This window comes from Rhynchophorus ferrugineus, unplaced genomic scaffold (genome assembly GCF_030347505.1).
Source record: "Rhynchophorus ferrugineus isolate W39M unplaced genomic scaffold, kcgeb_rfMv2 rfM2, whole genome shotgun sequence".
Lineage (NCBI taxonomy): Eukaryota > Metazoa > Arthropoda > Insecta > Coleoptera > Curculionidae > Rhynchophorus > Rhynchophorus ferrugineus.
The window spans coordinates 22,874,825-22,895,316 of record NW_027472581.1 but is presented as its reverse complement, the minus strand read 5'-3'; the positions used below and the strand labels follow the sequence as shown (position 1 = coordinate 22,895,316).

The following is a 20,492-nucleotide window of genomic DNA, read 5'->3' as shown; positions in this document are numbered from 1 at the left end:
TTGATCAAAAAATGATGAGTGGAGGAAATATTATAAATAAATACAAAAAATCTAAATAATTATTTCTAATGTAAACATTAAATAACAAAATAAATTAAAGAATATTTGCTATTACCTATAGAGGGCGCGAGGAAAGTAAAGATTTGACGGTCAGTGAAACGTCAGTAGAAAAAAATGACAAACATAAAAAAGTGCGATGGCCGTTTTGCAGGAATTTGAACGATTTAATAATACGACCAAAAAATCACTGAATGGAAGTGTATTTTCTTATGCTAATGCGGCCTCACTTAGTGACACCATGTCGAGCGAAAGCGAGGAAGAAATTGTCATGGATTTACAAGAAGAAATTAAAAATATTGAAAGTGTCATCTCTCTGACTAGGGCCAATATAGATGCCCTAAATGCAACATTTGCTGGTTTTCAGCATCCTCCAGCCATGTATTTAAAGGAATACGAGGATTTGACGTCAAAATTACACGAACTTGAAGAAAATAAGAGAAGACTGACTGAAATAGGTAATGGAAATAACAGTGGCAGAGATTCACACAGGTAATTGGTTTTACATAATTCTATGTATAAGCTGTAATTAATAATTCATAATATTATTTAGGTAGATATTATTATTCTTTATAAATATTTATACATATAATTGTTGTCTCTATGAGTTTTCATTGAAATGTATGTGTTATCATCATGGGAGTTCAAGCAGCCAATCACTCAGGAGTCAGAACCACAGTGGATATAATACAATAGAAAGGGACAAGCATCATCTTCAAAGTCCACCTGAACAGGCACCAATCTTAAGGCATCAGCCCCAGCCCCCGGTTCATCATACAACACCAAGGTTTCTCAGAGCTTTCTTACCAAATCAGCAAAGAACTAGTGTACAGATTCGTGAAGGACTGACATTACGTCGAGCTTTGGCTAAGGGAATGAAACTAAGGAATATTAGCTGTGAAATGTGTGTAGCATATCTTGGAGATGAAACATCAACTACCAAAATTAATTGGAATGTCGATATAAGTACTCTTGAGTGTGATTTAGTGACAATTAAAATAATAGATAAATTTCCAATTCCTACTAGCATTTCTCATAACTTTGTGCGAAAGACATTTTTTTCAATAGTGTTTTGTGAAGTGTGTAGAAAACTTGTATTTACTGGGTTCAACTGTAGGACATGTGGTTATAAGTTCCATCAGAGATGTGCTTCAGGAGTTCCTTCATTATGTCACCAGGTAATTTTTTCACTAAATTGTTGCTTGTGATGTTTACTAATTATGTACTAAAATAGGCTAGAATGACAGATGCATACTACAAGTACCTGTTAACCCAACCTATGGATTCTAGTGCAGGAATTCTACAAGTGGGTCAAGCAGCTTTTATTACTAGGCAACAACCAGAAAGCCAACGTACATCTTTAGGTCAGCAGGATAGAGCCAGTTCTGCACCAAATGTTTGTTTAAATAGTGTTAAAGGTAATGTTTTATTAGGTTTAATGACCTACTGGTTTTTAATTAATAGTATATTAACTATAATTTATGTAGGTTCAGCCCTAGAAGGTGCTAGACCGTTACCACTGTTAGCCAAACCTAGCACCGAGTTTGACTCACCACACTGCAGAAGTACTCAAGCATCGCCTACTGGATCACAACAACCTAAACGCCCAAGAGCAAGGTATATAGAGCAAAATATTTTTTTTACTAAATATAGTCCTATAATAAAAATAAAATGCAATAAGAAGACAGTTTCAATTTAATATTTTATTTATTTATATATTCTGTTCATCATCCTTGTACATGTCTTTGTTTATAATAAAAATTCGTTTTTATCACAACACTGTTAAAACTGATAATATTTATCAACATGTATCAATCAATATTGGCAAATAGATAATATATTTTCTACAATAAGCAAAATATTTTGTATCATGTAATTTTTTTTAGATCGGCGGATGAAAGTAAACCGCTCCTAGCAGCGCGGGAAAGCATCGAAGATTGGGAAATACCAGCCGATGAAATTCTAGTAGGCGCCAGAGTTGGTTCAGGTTCTTTTGGGACAGTATACAAGGCCCATTGGCATGGACCCGTAGCGGTAAAAACTTTGAATGTAAAAATACCAACCGCCGCTCAATTGCAAGCATTCAAGAACGAAGTAGCAGTTCTTCGGAAGACGCGTCACGTCAATATATTGCTGTTTATGGGATGCGTGAGCAAGCCACAATTAGCTATAGTGACCCAATGGTGTGATGGTAGTAGTCTATATAAACATCTACACGTATCTGAAACGAAATTCCTACTATTCACACTGATTGAGATTGAACGTCAGATAGCTCAAGGTATGGAATATCTTCACGCAAAGAATATTATCCACAGAGACCTGAAATCCAACAATATATTCTTGCACGACGACCTAACGGTTAAAATCGGCGATTTCGGCTTGGCCACAGCGAAGACCCGATGGTCGGGTTCGCAACAATTCCACCAACCCACTGGATCCATTTTATGGATGGCTCCTGAAGTCATTAGGATGCAGGAAGATAACCCATACAGTTTTCAAAGTGATGTATATGCATTTGGCATAGTTATGTTTGAAATGTTGGCGGGACAATTACCTTATTCCAATATTAATAACAAAGATCAAATTCTGTTCATGGTCGGAAGAGGTTATTTAACTCCAGATTTAGCGCTCTTACGAAATGATACACCCAACGCACTACGTCGTTTGTTAGAACAGTGTATTAAATTTAATAGGGACGAGCGACCTCTTTTCAGTCACATATTTTCGTCGTTGGAGCATCTGTTACGAAACCAACCGAAGATTAACAGGTCTGCTTCGGAACCCAACATGAATCGTACCACGTTATCCGACGATTTCACTTACAATTGTCAAAGTCCCAACACTCCATCGACGTATAACAGTCATTTCTTCTTTTACGATCCTATGGGCAACATTTAAAGTAATTTCTGTATAATGGTTAGATATTGTTCATAGAATTTTGACTATCTTGCCTTGTGTTCAAGGGTAGCTATTTTATAACTTAAGAGTTTTTTATTCGGGCAAATAATTACTTCATAATTATTTCGTCTGCTTTATTCATCATTGAATAAATTTTATTATTTTATTTTAAACCTCAAAATAATTGTATTGTTTTGGATTATAAAAAATATCCATTGTATCGACTAAACGAATTACTCATTGTGGTTATTAAGTATCATTGTTCGGATTAATTATATAAAATATATTTCGGTACTTGGTAAAAAAATTATCAGTTCTGCCTTGGCAACTGATTATTAATAGGAGGATTATGTCCTCTATGATAACAGTAGACAATTAAATAATCATTATAAGTAAATATAATCTAACAATATCAATTGATTACTAAGGCTGGAAAAGTTATTTGTGTTGGTTTTTTATTTAATTAGTATGTCTCCTATTTTTATTTTTTTATACTGCTTTCAAACCATACAAATATATTTAGAGATATGTACTGAACAGTATGATCTTTTGTTGAGATAACTAATCTAATTAAGGATTTTGAAATAGAAATTCATGACAAATTAAACTATAGAACAAATACTCAAAGGTGTTACTAGCGGCATTGCCTAGGTGATTCTGTAAACCTTTGTACACGCTGTACAAACTTTTCTATTGCAATGAAGATTGCATCCACGCAAGTGGTATGGGTTAATCTCACTTTAGAGCCCAATTAAATTAAGTTATTTTATTTGCACATAGTAGTACTCTCTGTAAGGGTATAAAAATATTAATACATAATCACACGTGTGATCGTAATTTTAATTTTGAACTAGATACATCGAATTTGATTTCGTGGTATTGCACAAATGTATGTAACTATTTCAATGTAAATTTGAAAGTATTTAAAATGAGTGTATTTCACCAGGACTATTTAGGGTTGATATGCCCTCTGTATATATTTTTTATAAACGGATGTAATTTTACAAATGGAAGGCTATGGCTGTATATCATACTGTAAGTTTGGATTTGGTTGAAACCTTGTAGTAAATTTATTGTAACAACCATTAACTAAACAAGAAGTAATTGTTTGCTGTATAAATTGACTGTAAACACTTTTATGAAGTTATATCAATGCCTTCTCTTAAATGTTTTTGTGTGCATTTAATATTATTAGTAAAAGGTAAATTGTAGCTGTGGTGATACATTTTGAGTTAAAGGTTACCCGGAGAATATAACAATATTAGAAACATAAGTATATATGTATATTGACACTAAATTTACACAATATATTTTAAATTAATGCAAATATCGTAAATTTACTAAACCCATCCTTGCTATTGTTTTTAGTTATTGCTTTATTTCTGCTAAAATACACAGCAAATATTGTTACAGTAAATAACAAAAAAACGAGGGCTTCCCATTTTATGTTCAATTTAAACTATGTTTGTTAATCATAAATGATACTGTTTGTCTATTGATTTTTTGTGCAATTTATTTGTGTTACCTACCAAGATGTTCAATAAGTTTGTAGATTTAAGAGAATATTACCGTAAACTAACCACTGATTAATAGTTGTAAACGTGGTTACTTTTCAATAAAATTTTCATCAGTTTTAGAACAGTTTGTAAAAATACTATACTGCAATTTATAAATGCCGTCACTGTAAGTTTTATTTTCATTGGATAAACATAATTTTCCACCCACAAAGTGTGACAAAAGCAAGAAGTCAAGGGGAACTGAATCTGGTGCATAAGCTGAATAATAATATAAATCTTACTTTAATTCACTAGTTTTAACGGTGACTTGAACTGTGTGAGCAAGTGCATTATGAAAAATGACTTTTTACTTCTGTAAACTGCACACAAATGTTTGCATCCAATTAGCTCTAAAGGTTACAACAATAATTTGAGTTTTTTGGTTTACCTCTTTACATTTACAACAGGTTTACAATCCATAAACAAAATTCTATAACATCTCAAAGAACTGACTGAACTGAACTTTTTTTGTATTCATTTTATTTGATTTTTGTATTCATATACTAATGCAGCTAATAATAATTGATTATTATGCAAGGTCGCGGTAGCTTTAGTGGTAGCAAATGTCAGAGCAATCATAGTCAGAGATCGTCAAATGTTTAATAAAGTAAGTTTTCACCTACAAGACAGTATAGGTAACAATTCATATAATCAACTACAGGACACTTTGTATGGTGTTAGACCCTGAGGACACGTTTAGACCATAATATGGTGCAACTATCTAAGAATACATTTCAGATAGTTTTTATGTATTTAAATGTGTTGAATCATCGTCAGAATTTATATTGTCTCGGATACGTTACACATAATTGCAATATTATAGGCTGTAGCTCTGTTAAACTAAAGTTGCTTTAAAGCCAAGAACTTCGCAGGTTCCAATTCACTCACGCCAGTAAACAGATTAGGTAAGGTCAGATTGTTTTCAAAGAATTTTATAAAAGCAGATTTGCAAAAGGTTTTATTTATCACCTAATGTTTATACACTATTTAAAATAACAATACTTTGAACTTTAATGAATTTAATTAGAATGTGTTCGATTTACAATTAACGAGATAAATTTTATTTTAAAAAATTTTATTAATATAATGATAATTAAACTTTAATCTTCACTGGTAAGAGGTACCTACTTGCTTGGTTTCTACACTACAGTCACAAAACACAGAGGAATTCTCAATATTTTGTGAATACAGCTATTCTATTGGCTTATAGACAATATTTTGTTCATTTTTTGACAACCTCAAATACATCTTCATTGGCATATATTATTTTATTATTTAATTTTGCTATTGAAATATATATTATAATTCAATGGCTGGGATAAGTTTAATATATATCTACATTTTCAATTAAGAATAAACAAAATCTGCAATTTTTATGACCTCAAGTGAATAGATTTAACGGACTTTCAGTTTTTTTTTCGTGTTATTTACAAGTGGTTTTCTGTATAATATATTTATCAGGGAATATCATTACAGTGACCGCAACCGTTTGGTAAGTTAGTCTGTTTTAAGATGTACACTTATAATTACAAACTATTTATAACTAATTAAGGCTAATGGGCAATATGGAAAAGTTAAATATTTTATAATACCGCTCAAATATTCTATATTGATATCCTATAACGAGTCCATTAAAATAATACTTTTTTAAAATTAAATTAGAAGATAATGAAATCAAATCGCTAAAACGCTAGTGATACAGTAGTTCAAAAAGTTCATGATGAGGAATAATAAGGTTATGTATTTATTTTTTATAATATTAAAATAGTTCATTGCTTATTGTCTGACTTTCATATTTAGAAAAATATATTTCTTATCTAAAACACTGTAAATGTTCTAATCTTTTTATAAATGTCTGTTATTACAAAGATTTCATTAAATGTATTTCGTAACTTGTCGAAGGCACCTCTTCCCCATTTACAGAGGCAAATAAGCAAAACGGCATCTAGTATGAGTGATATAGATCAAAAATTTAGATTACCAAAAAGATATGAAGGCAGCGAACCAAGTGTCTGGTAAGTTGAACTTCTTTTTGCTATTCCAAAATAATCATTACATATAAAAATGTTGATATTTTAGGGTTGAATATATTCAGTTAGCGCTGGATCACAAACCATTAAATTTAGGACAAGGATTTCCCGACTATCCTCCTCCGAAATATATAACCAATGCTTTAATTGAAGTAGCCTCGAATCGAAATTTACATCAATATACTAGGGGTTTTGTAAGTGTTTATTTAATATTTTATTGCTACATACTGATTTTAGATTATATTACTAAAAATTTAAATACCAAAAGAAAAATAAATAAAGACAATACATTCCCTTCCTTATCATTTTTATCACCTTTGACCTCGTCTGTTATTCAGAGAATAAAATATTAGGAAATAATAACAGCATTGTATTATATACAAAAATATTTATACTTATCACATTTTGTGTTATTGCAGGGTCATCCAAGACTAGTCCAAGCACTCGCAAAATTATACTCAAAACTAATAGGTAGAGAAATTAATCCTCATACAGAAATTTTAACTACTTTGGGAGCTTATGAGGCTCTCTTTTCATCGATAACAGGGCATGTTGATGAAGGAGATGAAGTAATCATTATAGAGCCTTATTTTGATTGTTACGAACCTATGGTAAAATATGCTGGTGGTATTCCCAGATATATTGCTTTGAAACCTGTAAGTTATTCTTTTTCTATTGGAAGTTAAATTCAAAAATTTTATTTTTTAGAAAAAGACAGATAGTCCTGTACTATCTTCAGCTGACTTTGTTTTAGATAAAGATGAATTACAAGGTTTATTCAATTCCAAAACTAAAGTTTTGATTTTAAATACACCAAATAATCCACTGGGAAAAGTTTTTACAAGAGATGAGTTAACTCTCATTGCTAACTTATGCAAAAAATACAATGTTTTATGCATTTCTGATGAAGTCTATGAATGGATGGTTTACAAACCATATGAACATGTTAGAATAGGTGAGAGCTTATTTTATATAGCAAGCATATTTGCTATTTTGTTATCAAAATTTTAGCTACATTACCTGGTATGTGGGAGAGGACAATAACAATCGGTTCAGCAGGCAAAACATTCAGTGTAACAGGCTGGAAGCTAGGTTGGGCTTATGGACCAGCCAATTTGATGTTCAATTTGCAGATGATACACCAAAATTCTGTGTATACTGGATGTACACCTATTCAAGTAACATAGAAGATGAATATACACTCACAATTTTTGACAGGTAATATTTATTTTCAGGAAGCTACAGCTATTGCCTTTGAAACAGAATTAGCTCGGCTTGGATCTGATGAAAGCTACTTTGTATCGATATCAAAGGAACTAGAACCGAAACGAGAATTTATGGCTAAATTTTTGCAAGAAGCTGGTATGAAACCTATCGTTCCTGAAGGAGGTTACTTTATGATGGCGGATTGGTCACCACTAGGTAATACATTTATTTGATGTTTGCGGTCACAATTTTAACAATGCACTTAGTCATTCGATGTACCTACAAACACATTCTTTCTAGAATCGCAAGTGGACTTAAATTCAGAGAAGGATAAATATAAGGATTATAGGTTCACGAAATGGATGACAAAAAACATTGGACTACAAGGAATCCCACCGACAGCTTTTTATAATGAATCCCATAAGCCCTTAGGAGAAAACTTTGTTAGATATTGCTTTATTAAGGTATCATTTATCATGTTGCTTTTATTTGTGTGTACTCAACATAGATCTTCTTTTTTCCAGCAAGACAAGAATCTTCAAGCGGCTGCTGATATTTTACGAAAATGGAAGTCTGGTTAAAATTGTTATAAAGTTTATGTAACTTATATTTTGTTGAAATATATGTGATTATATAGAAATGCAACTTTATTTGTGTAGTATATTTTTATCATAAATAATAAGATGTATTCATTTGGTTTGAAATTTTATATGAAGCATTTTCATAATAGATAATTCTTAAATGAAAAGATGTTAATTGGAATTAAAATCTCAGTACAATTCAGGTCACAAAGCTTAAAAATAAACTAACAGTCGAATTTTGACGTAGGTCCCTAATAGTAATTACAATGTCGTCTTAAGTGGTTTAATCAACTTATCTGTGATTTTGTTTTGTCTACATTAATATCTAGATAATGTATAATTTTACTTAGATTAGTAAATTTCGTATCAACAAAACTAATATTTTGTTTTTATTTGGGTTAAATTGTGGCGTTTTATTAAAATGTATACTCTTAAAGCACAATAGAAGAATAAAATAAAGAAATGTATGATATATCAATATTGGTTAAGCAAATTGAATTCAATTAACTGAAAGGATAGTTTTTAAAAGATTATTGGATAAATGAACATTTCTATTTGTATTGTGCTGTCATATTTTGGTAATTATAAAGCAGTCGTAAACTAAAAGTTAATTATGTGAATACTTTAATTGTTGAGGAACGAAGCGTTATTGTTTTGGTATATTCTAAACATAATTATCATCAAGTAGAGCGACTCATATATTGATTACCAGACTATCAAGGTGAGTATTTTAGATTATTTAAAAACAATTTGTTAATAATATTGCAACATTATTTAACACAGTATTTACATTAATTTATGCTGAATAATTATTTAAGCGCTATCAGTTGTAAAACAATAAGTGTAATAAAGACTTGAAACCTAAGACCCTTCATATTACATAATAAAGCCTATAATGATTTCTTATCTTTTTTTCTTATAGTGTTTTAAATATAGTGAGATATTTTAAATTACTTTATATGTGAAATAAAATTTTGTTATAGAAATAGAACGACTCATGACATTTTTTTGTTATTTAATTCAGTGGTTGGCAATTGATGTATGATTATTTTTAATAATGAGCGAAATTGCAAGATTTAAATTGCCTATAAGATATAGAGGAAGCGAGCCTAGTGTTTGGTATGTAGTATTTTTACATTACTTATATTTACTAAATATCACTTAAATATTTAATTTATTTTAGGGTAGAGTACATCCAGTTGGCCTTGGATTACAAACCTTTAAATTTAGGGCAAGGATTCCCTGACTATCCGCCGCCTAAATATGTAACTGATGCGTTGATAAATGTTGCTTCCGATACAACTCAACATCAATACACCAGAGATTTTGTATGTTCTTTGATAATTCTCATTTATGCGTAAAAGATTTTTATTATCATTGGACCTTCGCTTTTGTTTATTTTTGTATTTTAATCTTTATTATTTGTTTATATTTTGGTGATGTCGCAACTTTTAATATCATGCATGTTTATGTAAATATTCGGTTTTATGGCTATTAATAATAAATATAAACTAATTTAAGGTTAAACTTTTTAGGGTCATCCTAGATTAGTACAGGCGTTGGCAAAATTATACTCAAAATTAATAGGCAGAGAAATCAATCCCAGAACCGAAATTTTAACAACGCTTGGCGCTTATGAAGCACTGTTTTCATCAATAACGGGTCATGTGGATGATGGCGATGAAGTTATCATTATCGAGCCCTATTTTGATTGTTACGAACCAATGGTGAAATATGCTGGCGGTATACCAAAATATATAGCACTAAAACCTGTAAGTCATTATCGCAACTTTGTATTAAAGTCAACTAATATAACTAAATTCTAGGATCCTAAAAATGGTAAGGTTGAGTCGTCCGCAGATTTTGTTTTAGATAAATGCGAATTCGAGAGCTTGTTTAATTCAAAAACCAAAGCTATAATTTTAAATACACCAAATAATCCTTTGGGAAAGGTTTTTACTCTCGAAGAGCTGATGTTTATTGCTGATTTATGTAAGAAATATAACGTTTTGTGTATCTCGGATGAGGTTTATGAGTGGATGGTATACGAACCACGTGAACATGTCAGAATAGGTAAGACTATTAATGCAAACTAAATCGAAATATAACATATGAGCTGAAAAGTCCCGGGCGTAATAAAGAAAACGCCTTCTTCGTTCAAAATTGGCTTTATTCATCGACGTAATATTCATCAAGAGCCACACAATCATTCCAGCACCGCTCTAACATTTCTATACTACTTTTGTAGAACGATCTTTTGCCTCAATATAGGGATGTCACCAGCTGCTGTCCAGTTAGATGACGATCGTTTTGATTCCAGAGTGAAGGGAAGAATCCATGTTTCATCCATTATCACATATACACGTTAAACATGGCCAAACACTACTCAGAATCACACATTCTTGTTTTTGGTCAACAGTGAGCAAACGCAGCATTCACTTTGAACTGAGCTTTCTCATAGTCAAATGCTCAGGCTACATAAAACCAACATGTTCTTTTGATATCTTTACGATGTTAGTAACTCATGTAACTTCACTATTCTATAATTCAAAACGATTTTGTGCTTTTTTTTAATATTTAATGGTGTTACCACCTTATTTGAATTCCCACTGCGTTCTTCATTATGGGTGTCTTTACGACCACGTTTGAAGTCAACACACCAACGTTTTATTGTTGTTTCTGATGAAGCCATTGCTTTGCTTCAACGGTAATTTTTCCCATCACGAGACAATGCAAAATTAAAATACGAAATTGTTTTTGATCCATTTGTTTTGAAAGTAGTGTCACTCTTAGCACAATAACTCACAAACTTATGAGTAGAATATCATGAAATTTTAACAACGTTCTTTTAAAGGTTAGTGTTAGCTGAAAAAGCGGTGAATGTAAAAAAACTAACGTCATCTATTTGTTAGGCCCGGGACTTTCCAGGCAATGTGTTAAGGGGGGTGAATACATCTCCAGGGATTTCCAGGACAGGAGATTGTTAAAATTGTGTGTTATGAAAATTTCTCATATCCGTTTTTTTAAGATGGAATGCAAATCTGTGCAAATGATGTGAAAAATTGAAAAAGTATTTGCTCCTTGATGAATAACATTTTGTAAAACGCATATAGTACACAATTTAAACAACCTTTTAGATAGATTATGTTGTAAACATTATAAGACTTTATCATTGGGATGATTGTTTAATTTTATCAGCAAGTGATCTTTATAAATTGGTTGTTTATACTAAAATTATTTCAAAATCACCATGGCGACAACGTCAAATTCCTAGAATTACAATTAGTCGGGATTTAATTTTGATGTGGTTCTATTTGTGTGATGGGTTTTATGTGCATATAAATTTTTTACACGCTACAATTACATTTCCTACATTTATCATATATCGATTAAATACTCACCTTTACTTGTTTCCACTATCATCGCCCTGTCTTAGAAATTGGCAGTATTGAATTATTTCATATTCACAAAGATTCGTTCAAGTGAATAACTAGGCTATTAACTTCCAATCTACCTAACATTTGTTCACAATTCCATCATCTTTCAATTTCTTCTTTAATGTGTCTGATAGAGTACATTCAAACCGAAGGTTTTATTAACCATTCCTGTTTCCGGCATGAAGTACATATATCTGTAATGAATTATTAATAAATGTTATGGCTAATAAAACCTAATCAATTGTTATTCCAACGGTTTTTCCATCAAGTTTTGTTGTCATAACACTAGTTTTATTATCATCTTACCATCTAAATACATAAATTGAAATAATAAGTCTTCCTTCATTTTATTATATGTTTTTAAAAATTGTATTATTTTAAAAAGCAATATCCGGAAGTTCCATTAGATCTTTACTTTTTTTTTTTGGGGAGGGGGGCGATTTTTTTTCGATGAATTCAAGATTATATTAAGAAAATATTGTCCGATTTTAAACTTTTACGAATCGCGGCAGCCAATACATTAAACATCTTGATGACGTTTGTACAAAAGTTATTTGGATTGACTGTATACCATTTTTCAAAACATAGTCAACATAGCATTTGAATACTTTTAATTTGTGTAGCGACATTGCCTGGTATGTGGGAGAGAACAATCACAATTGGGTCAGCTGGTAAAACCTTCAGCGCAACTGGTTGGAAACTGGGTTGGGCGTATGGACCAGCCAACTTGATGTTCAATTTGCAGATGATACATCAGAGTTCCGTATACACTGGATGCACTCCCATTCAAGTAAATGTTATTAATTAGAGTTCAATGCTAACACTAACACCAATATACCGGGAAATATCATTAGGAAGCAGCAGCAAGAGCATTCGAGACTGAGTTGGATCGTTTGGGAACCGATGAATGTTATTTTGTATCAATTACAAGGGAATTGAAACCAAAGAGGGACTTTATGGCAAAAATGCTGCGAGAAGCTGGAATGGCACCAATTGTTCCTGAAGGTGGTTACTTCATGTTAGCTGACTGGTCTGCTTTAGGTAAGAATAATTAGTAATATTGAGTTGAAATAAAAATTATATTTACATATACCTTTAAAGCTGATATTTGAAAATCACAAAAGGGTTAAATTTATTTCTTATTCCGTTTTTATGTTACATAGTTTCAAAAGAATCTAATTCAGTCTTTAAGTGTGATCTATTTTGTATTATTACAAATTATATAACATTTACACAGGTAATTCTTTTAAGTTATGGTTTTAATCTTTTTTGAATGAAAAATTTCATACACATACAAAAAACGAAAGTTTTTGAAGAACATATTTGGATTGATAGTGAAGTATATAGTAATAGAAACGGTATATTGTTGTAGATTGCAAATATCAACCATAATGTGTCTCTATTTCAGACATGTCATGATTAGTCATGATAGAGTTTCATATAAATGTAGGCCAAATAACTATCGCCACATTTATATTTGATCTTGTTGAATTGATGGAGGATTTGGCTATTGTTGCTGTTGTTTACTGCTATTGTTGTCTTTTATTCCAAAAATTAATTTTACAATAGAAATGTGTGACGAAGTCATTCTGTATTTTCATCATCAGTCATTTTGTATTTGTTTCTAAAATTACTCATAGGTTCTCCCATTTTAAGGGGGTCATTCTAATCTAAAGATTTTAAAAAATCAATTAAGGATCGTTTTTAAAAGATTATATAGCGAAGGCTCACACCAAATTTCGGTCGTTTTCATAGAGCTTGAGATGTTATGTTCGAAAAAAATATATTATGCGTCATTAAAACAACTATATCCCCACAAATAATTTAAATTTTGAAGTGTTTCCTTAAGAGATAATCTTAATTTTTTCAAATTTATAGTAGACTAGCCTAGCCCCTTGGTGGCCCCTAGTAAATATTATCTGTAACGTAGTTTTGAGAGAAACCCACATGTTGCTTCAATTTGCTTCAATCATCATACTTAGAATATTTCAAACTTATTGATATCAGTATTAAGCAGCAGACAAACTTATGATTATAATTTTTTTGGTTATTTCCACTTGAATTCGCTTTAGCAAAATGCTGTTGCTGATCATAACTAATAGGTTATTACTTATTTTTATTAGTACTTTATGACTAATTGAGAAAATGTTGGCAAATTTTACAAAACTGATATTATCTGATATATATTAACTTTTTCTCAATTTACTTCAATTAATAACGCTTCTTGAGTTTAATTATGTGTAGAGTCTCAAGTGGATCTCAGCTCTGAGGACGATAAACGAAAAGATTACCGATTCACGAAATGGATGATAAAAAACGTTGGTTTGCAAGGAATCCCTCCTTCAGCGTTCTACAGCGGTCCCCACAAGCATTTTGGAGAGAATTTCGTTCGATATTGTTTCATTAAGGTATATACTCATATACTCATATCAGTTTAAATCATGACAGGCATTAATTTACAGCAAGACGAGAATCTCCAGGCAGCTGCTGATATCCTGACCAAATGGAAAGCTGGGCAAATATAGCGAATATAATTTTGGAATATATTTATTTGTGGTAAAATGTATTTTACAAAATGTATATTGCTTTTAATTACTGAAGTCTCCTCTTAACCATCTCTTAGCATCCCTTGAATCGTTCCCATAGGTTTTACCGTACCTAAAATAAGTCACAATATAAACATAATTTTCATACTAATAGGTCAATTGAAGGTGCCCGGCCTACCATAGTAAAACACATTTTTTTGACAAAGTTATTTATTTTTATTCAACATAATTTCCTTCGAGAGTGATACACTGATTATAGAGACCCTCCAACTTTTTGATACCATTTTTGTAGTACGATTTGTCCTTTGCATCAAAATAGGCCTCAGTTTTGGTGACCACTTCTTCATTCGACGAATATCTCTTCCCAGCGAGCATTCTTTTGAGATCTGAGAACAGGAAATAGTCGCTGGGGGACAGATCTGGAGAGTACGGTGGACGAGGAAGTAATTCGAAGCCAAATTAATGGATTTTTGCCATCGTTTTCACTGACTTGTGGCACGGTGCATTGTCTTACTGAAGCGGCACTTTCTTTTTCTTTAAATGCGGCCATTTTTCGGCGATTTCATCCTTTAAACGGTCCAATAACGCTATGTAATAGTCGCTGTTGATGGTCCTTTCTTTTTCAAGGTAGTAATGAAAATTATTCCATCCGCATCTCAAAATATAGATGCCATAACCTTGCCAGCCGACTGTTGTGTTTTCCCACGCTTTGGAGCGGTTTCATCGTTCATTGGATGACTGTCTATTGGACTTCGGAGTGAAATGATGGAGCCATGTTTCATCCATTATCACATATCGACGTAGAAACTCGGGTTTATTACGCTTGATCATCTTCAAACACTGTTCCGAATCATCAACTCGTCGTTGTTTTTGGTCAAAAGTGAGCTCGCGCGGCACCCACTTTGCACAGAGCTTTCTTATACCCAAATATTCGTGAATGATATGATGTACACGTTCAATTGATACCTTTAGATCGTCTGCTATTTAATTCAATTTGAATGTACGGTCATTCAGAATTATTTTGTGGATTTTTAAAATGTTTTTGTCGGTAACAACCTCTTTTGGGCGTCCACCGTCTTCGGTGCTCATTTCACCACATCTAAACTTAGTATACCAATTCTTGGTGGTTGATTTTCCTGGGACAGTGTCCGGAAATTCGGCGTCAAGCCAAGTTTTTGCTTCAACTGTATTTTTTCCCTTCAAAAAAGAATGTTATATAAACACGCGAAATTCCTTTTTATCCATTTTTTTCACAATAACAAAATGCTTCACTCAAAATGCTATAATTCACAAAATAATGATCCGACAGCTGTTAGAGCTAACTAAAAAACATATGGACTTAATTCTAGTAGCGCCATCTAAGTGTCAGGGCGGAGACTTTTCAATGACCAGTTATAATCGATGAGATTACCTGAAAATAGCTCCAGGAATATGTCCGCCATAATTCGGAAGTTGTCCCATATGTCTGTGATATATCTCGGCAGGTTGAACCAATACGGGGGGATCAGGACGATCGATCTCGACCGGTGCCCATTCGTTACTTAACCTCTTTCGGTAATTCGACGTAAAATCGCAGAGGGCGCTGTTGGTCATCGCCTCGTTGGTTTTTCCGAAAGCCGCATATCCGAAAGGTACATGACCGGTAAATCCTTAAAAGATAAATTAATATTATTTTGAAATAACGCGGTGAAAGTGAAAGATATTGTACCGTACTTTTACCACTTCCAGTTACGTATCTTTGCCGTTGCATAAAAGAGTTATGAAGTCGTTCGTACATGTTGGTGCGTTTAGATTAAAAGAAACTTTGGAAGCAAATAAAATACATTTTGATTGTCTTGTTGACAGTGACATCAGTTTACAATTAAAATGTAACGTGTGTATTTGTTTAAAATTTCTAAATTTCAAAGTTTTACTTTAATACACCCATAGAGTAATATATAGAGTATTAACTTAATACAAATAATTTCAGAATTGTTTTGCGTGATCTCAGCAGGAAGACGCTGATAATGTCATTTCGCTGAATTTCATTGGTTAATTTAAATTACCATTACAGGCACCTGTAATGAACATATTTTATTAGGTGAACACTTCATTGGTCGACGATTTCATATACATCACATGACTAACATCTGACGTCACATTCTACTGACCAATTAAATTTGAATTAAAATTAAAATGTAATTTTTCAAACTATTTATTAATATAAAATTCTATATAAAAACAAATATGATACAATATCAAAAAACTAAAATATAAGCAATATATATATCTATATATATATATATATATATATATATATATATATATATATATATATATATATATATAAACAATATTGTATATAATGTATGGAAATAAAAAAAGTAATATGAATATATGAATAAAAAATCATTAAGTGTGGATATAAAAATGGCTGCTATCTAATTGAGAACATATCTCGTGACAAATATAATCAACGTTGTCTATAACTTTGTTTCCCTTTTTTATATTTCTTTAGTGCTATCAATTCAAATAAGATCTATTAAAGTTTCCAGTTACTTTTTGTTCCCTCATATTGAAAGCAGAGCAGCACAGCTGAAAATCTGTGTCTGTTAATATTTTACTTACTTGTTCAACACCAAAATGTATGGCAAGTTATAATTATTTTTACAATGTTATTGTGAAATTTATGGAACAGATAATTAAAACAGTTAAATCGTAATGTATAATATGTCTCAAAAATACTGCTGTGCTCTTATTATGGTAAAATAAAGAGATAGTTTAAACATCTATAACCAATATACCAAAACAAGCATAATATATATATATATATATATATATATATATATATATATATAAAGACAAATGCTTTATATAAATGATTGTATACGTACCAGGTAAAAGCAATGGTAAGTCTCACACACACTTCTTTAATCTAGCTAACTTGGGTTGTTTCTTCCAAGGAAAACTACGTCTTGTTTTTTATTTTCGCACATACACACACAACAGTTTTGAGAAAGATACATTATAATCAAATAATAGTGATTATATTTAAGATACAGTAACGTCAGACACACAAAAATAGCGTCGAAAACAAACTAAAACAAATAATCGCTTTATAGAAATGAGCCAATCAAATGCCTTTGTAGACCAGTTCAAATGAACCAATCAAAAAAGTAGTCTCAGAACCAGCATTGAACGGACAACGCAAAACATTTCCTCGGTTTCGCTTAATTAAATAAAACCTCTATATACACTTTATGATTACACCCAGAATAATTTTATTTTAATTATTGCTAATGGATATTAGGGGTACAAATTAAAACCTGCCTTTTGACACCAGAGGAAAACGAGTACTCAAAATGGCAAATGAGAATTTGATATTTATGAAAAATTTAGTGAGGAGTAGAATGCACCGGAAATAATTTCAGAGGTCCGGGTGAGGTGATGTCCTCGAGCAAGACAAAGAGAGTGCCAGAGCAGTAAAAAAGTTTGAGGTCGTGGGATTGGATAAGCTGCTGGTCAAATATTGTTGTCAGACTAAGCACTCGAACTTGCAGACATTTAACAACCCATTTCCCATCCATTAAAAACTATGAGAATTGTTCATTGACAGTGCATTGACTGCCATCAGTGTCGGATTATCAGTCCACTTGATGCCCCAAAAAAGTGGAATATCTATGGTCTGTGGACCCCCTATGTAAACTAGTATAATTACGTACGCTTTATCTTTCATATCGTTCTTTATCTAATGATTTTTGTGTAATAAAGCTTCAAAAATTTAAAAATAATGGCAAATTTGTCTTCGTAATAATAAGAATTTTAAAGATACAATAACAACTATCAATTTTTCTCTTTAATCAATTTTTTTCTATATTCTAAATATGACAAAACAATTATATTGTAAACCATACTGTAAATATTGCAATTTTGTAAAAATATAAACATTTCTGAATATTTTCTAGATACTCTAAATATGTTATTTTGAAGGACTTATAGGTTATGTTACAATATACAGATTGTTTTAGGTGATTCTATATTCAATAATAGTTATCGTCATCTCGTGTCTTTTATATTATAGATGTAGTTAAGGAAAACTTTGATCAAAGCGCAATTGGTTTTTAGAATCTCATATATTAAAAATTTGACATAAAACTGATTATCTCAGTTCATGTTGGGGCTTCAATATTCTTTAAAAAATTGGTGTTTTCTCGTAATAGGCCTAATTTTCGTGGATATTTTTTTTTTTTTTGATGACAGTGGAGAGAATTCTGGACAACCTTAGATTTTAATATCGATATTACCTCCCACAAAAAAAAAGAAATTCGAAATTATATATAATCTAATTATATCTAATTATAATCTTATTTAAGGTCTTCTTAAAAAAATATGAACCAGTAATATTAATATTTGTTGAAAAAATATAAATATATCTATATATTCATATTTTTCGCCATCCCTTGTTCACACATAAACGCCAAACAAGATAGTAGATTTCCCAGAGAACTGTAAACAGAGCGTAAATTCTTACTTTATTGTCATTTTGTTGTCGATCGAAAATGAGATAAATAAACTGATATAGATATTCAATCAATCAATGAATCATTTTTGAGTATAAATTAAAAAAAGTCAAATGTATTGAGGCTGATTATTGCATAGTGGCAAAGAAACTACTCGTTTTAGAAATATCTCAAGAAACGTGACACATATTTATTTCCTTACTCCCAATCAATCAAATAAGAAAGCATTTTGGAATTTTAAAAATGTTAGGTTAGGTTTCATCCAAGTATTTTTATCGTTATGATTTTTAAGAAGAACTATTCCTTATGATTTTGACTATATTTATTGACAAAATATTGAAATATTTCATAAATTTACGTTTTTCAAATGTAATATTATTAATTTTTAGTTTATCTATAATTAATATAAGAAAATATTAAGTGCTTCCATGTATTTTGATCAGTTATACTTGTTGGTTAAAATGTGAAGTATAAATGTAAACAACAACCTAACCTAATTGCTAAACAACACTTAACAGTTAAATAATACTAATATACTAACTATTAAATTCGATAGTTTTGACATTTCCCTACATATAATAATAGTATTCCATTTAGTATTACTGATTTACTTGGTATATATACTCGTAAATTATCACAATTAACATAAACAACGCTTGAATATCATATGTTTTATCAATTTTTCTCGATAAATGTACTTGTAAAGTGAACATAAGATCAGAATATATGGAAGCACCTAATAATATTTAAAAACCTTACCAGCTTTTAGATATTTCTCTGGATCGATATTATCCGAGAAATACGGACTGTGTGAATTCCTCGGAGGTGTGATTGGTGGTTCAGTCATCGGTATATTTCTCAGTAAGCCACCACATTCCGGTCGAACTTCGATAAGAGGTAGTTTGAACTCACTCTGTGTTATCTATTCAAAAAAAAAACCTTAAATTCTTTACAAGAATAATTTAGGGTTATTTGATCAGGGCGATCATAGATCTTCAATCATTGTGTCATGATTGATTATAGTTTACGAGTTCGCCCATGGTGGCAGCACTGTGCTCTTATAACGTCTGCTGTCAGCTGACCACATTGTATTAAACATTTGATTTTTGCGCTGTGATTGGGCTTAGGATTATGTGAAAATATATAGATAACGTTGTTACGTTTGTGGATGCTCGATAAACGTGGGGAAATCATGACAAATGCAATCAAAGATGCATATTTGTTATTTATTCAAGGAATATTTGTCAGACCTGATATTCGAAAAATGATATCCGGCGCAGAGTTTATAAAATGTTTAACGCCTGATGAAGCAACTTTCGTTATCGACAATTTGTTACAAAATTACCACAAGATTGGAGCTCGAATGTTTCTCAAAATACATGTTCTGTCTTTATATCTTGATTTTTTCCCACAAAACTTGTGCGACAAGAGCGACGAGCAAAGAGAGCAGCTAAAGCAATATATAAAGAAAATCAAAAGGTGATATCAAGGTTTTTGGAATGATGAGCTATGATGGTCGCTTACTGGTGGACCCTAATGCGTGAAACGGATTCCAAGCAGTATGAACGGCTTAGTTCGACTACCGTTTATTGATTGATCAATCAATTAATTGTCAAAAATATTAAAATAATGAAATTATTGAGTATTTCGAAAAGTAGAACCAATTTTGAAAAACGGGTTTG

At 31.3% G+C, this 20,492-nt stretch overlaps 4 protein-coding genes across 12 annotated transcripts in view; 3 read left to right on the top strand and 1 right to left on the bottom strand.

Moving 5' to 3' along the window:
- The first annotated feature begins 154 nt into the window (after positions 1-154).
- Positions 155-4,282, top strand: Raf (Raf oncogene). 5 transcript variants are annotated; one of them, XM_076396759.1, is made up of 5 exons: positions 156-549; positions 701-1,235; positions 1,292-1,475; positions 1,545-1,674; positions 1,944-4,282. In XM_076396759.1, the coding sequence occupies exons 1-5, from the start codon at positions 197-199 to the stop codon at positions 2,953-2,955; spliced, it is 2,214 nt and encodes a 737-aa protein (XP_076252874.1). In that variant the 5' UTR covers positions 156-196; the 3' UTR covers positions 2,956-4,282. The 5 variants fall into 5 exon arrangements, with proteins under 5 accessions (XP_076252873.1, XP_076252874.1, XP_076252876.1 ...); XM_076396762.1 differs by having other exon boundaries at positions 414-549; positions 611-1,235; XM_076396758.1 differs by having other exon boundaries at positions 155-549; positions 1,292-1,674.
- A 1,043-nt stretch (positions 4,283-5,325) lies between these two features.
- Positions 5,326-8,387, top strand: LOC143191561 (kynurenine aminotransferase). 4 transcript variants are annotated; one of them, XM_076396768.1, is made up of 9 exons: positions 5,326-5,416; positions 6,414-6,526; positions 6,591-6,735; positions 6,961-7,197; positions 7,250-7,496; positions 7,553-7,719; positions 7,777-7,963; positions 8,048-8,211; positions 8,272-8,387. In XM_076396768.1, exons 2-9 carry the CDS (start codon positions 6,462-6,464, stop codon positions 8,326-8,328), a joined length of 1,269 nt encoding a protein of 422 aa, XP_076252883.1. In that variant the 5' UTR covers positions 5,326-5,416; positions 6,414-6,461; the 3' UTR covers positions 8,329-8,387. The 4 variants fall into 4 exon arrangements, with proteins under 4 accessions (XP_076252883.1, XP_076252882.1, XP_076252880.1 ...); XM_076396767.1 differs by lacking the exon at positions 5,326-5,416 and adding an exon at positions 5,728-6,003; XM_076396765.1 differs by lacking the exon at positions 5,326-5,416 and adding an exon at positions 6,127-6,246.
- Positions 8,388-8,766: 379 nt separating this feature from the next.
- LOC143191562 (kynurenine aminotransferase) lies at positions 8,767-14,360 on the top strand. The gene is made up of 10 exons (XM_076396769.1): positions 8,767-8,906; positions 8,965-9,049; positions 9,312-9,447; positions 9,512-9,656; positions 9,864-10,100; positions 10,155-10,401; positions 12,389-12,555; positions 12,620-12,806; positions 14,010-14,173; positions 14,228-14,360. Exons 3-10 carry the CDS (start codon positions 9,386-9,388, stop codon positions 14,288-14,290), a joined length of 1,272 nt encoding a protein of 423 aa, XP_076252884.1. The 5' UTR covers positions 8,767-8,906; positions 8,965-9,049; positions 9,312-9,385; the 3' UTR covers positions 14,291-14,360.
- LOC143191563 (CIMIP2 protein CG18335) overlaps positions 14,297-20,492 on the bottom strand; it is a 110,400-nt gene continuing 104,204 nt past the window's right edge. For both annotated transcript variants that reach the window (XM_076396770.1, XM_076396771.1), the window contains exons 5-7: positions 19,570-19,732; positions 15,723-15,960; positions 14,297-14,423 (exon numbers count right to left, since the gene is read on the bottom strand). In XM_076396770.1, coding sequence (XP_076252885.1) covers positions 14,354-14,423; positions 15,723-15,960; positions 19,570-19,732 — 471 coding nt within the window. In that variant the 3' untranslated portion in view covers positions 14,297-14,353. The remainder of the gene's footprint in view (positions 14,424-15,722; positions 15,961-19,569; positions 19,733-20,492) is intronic.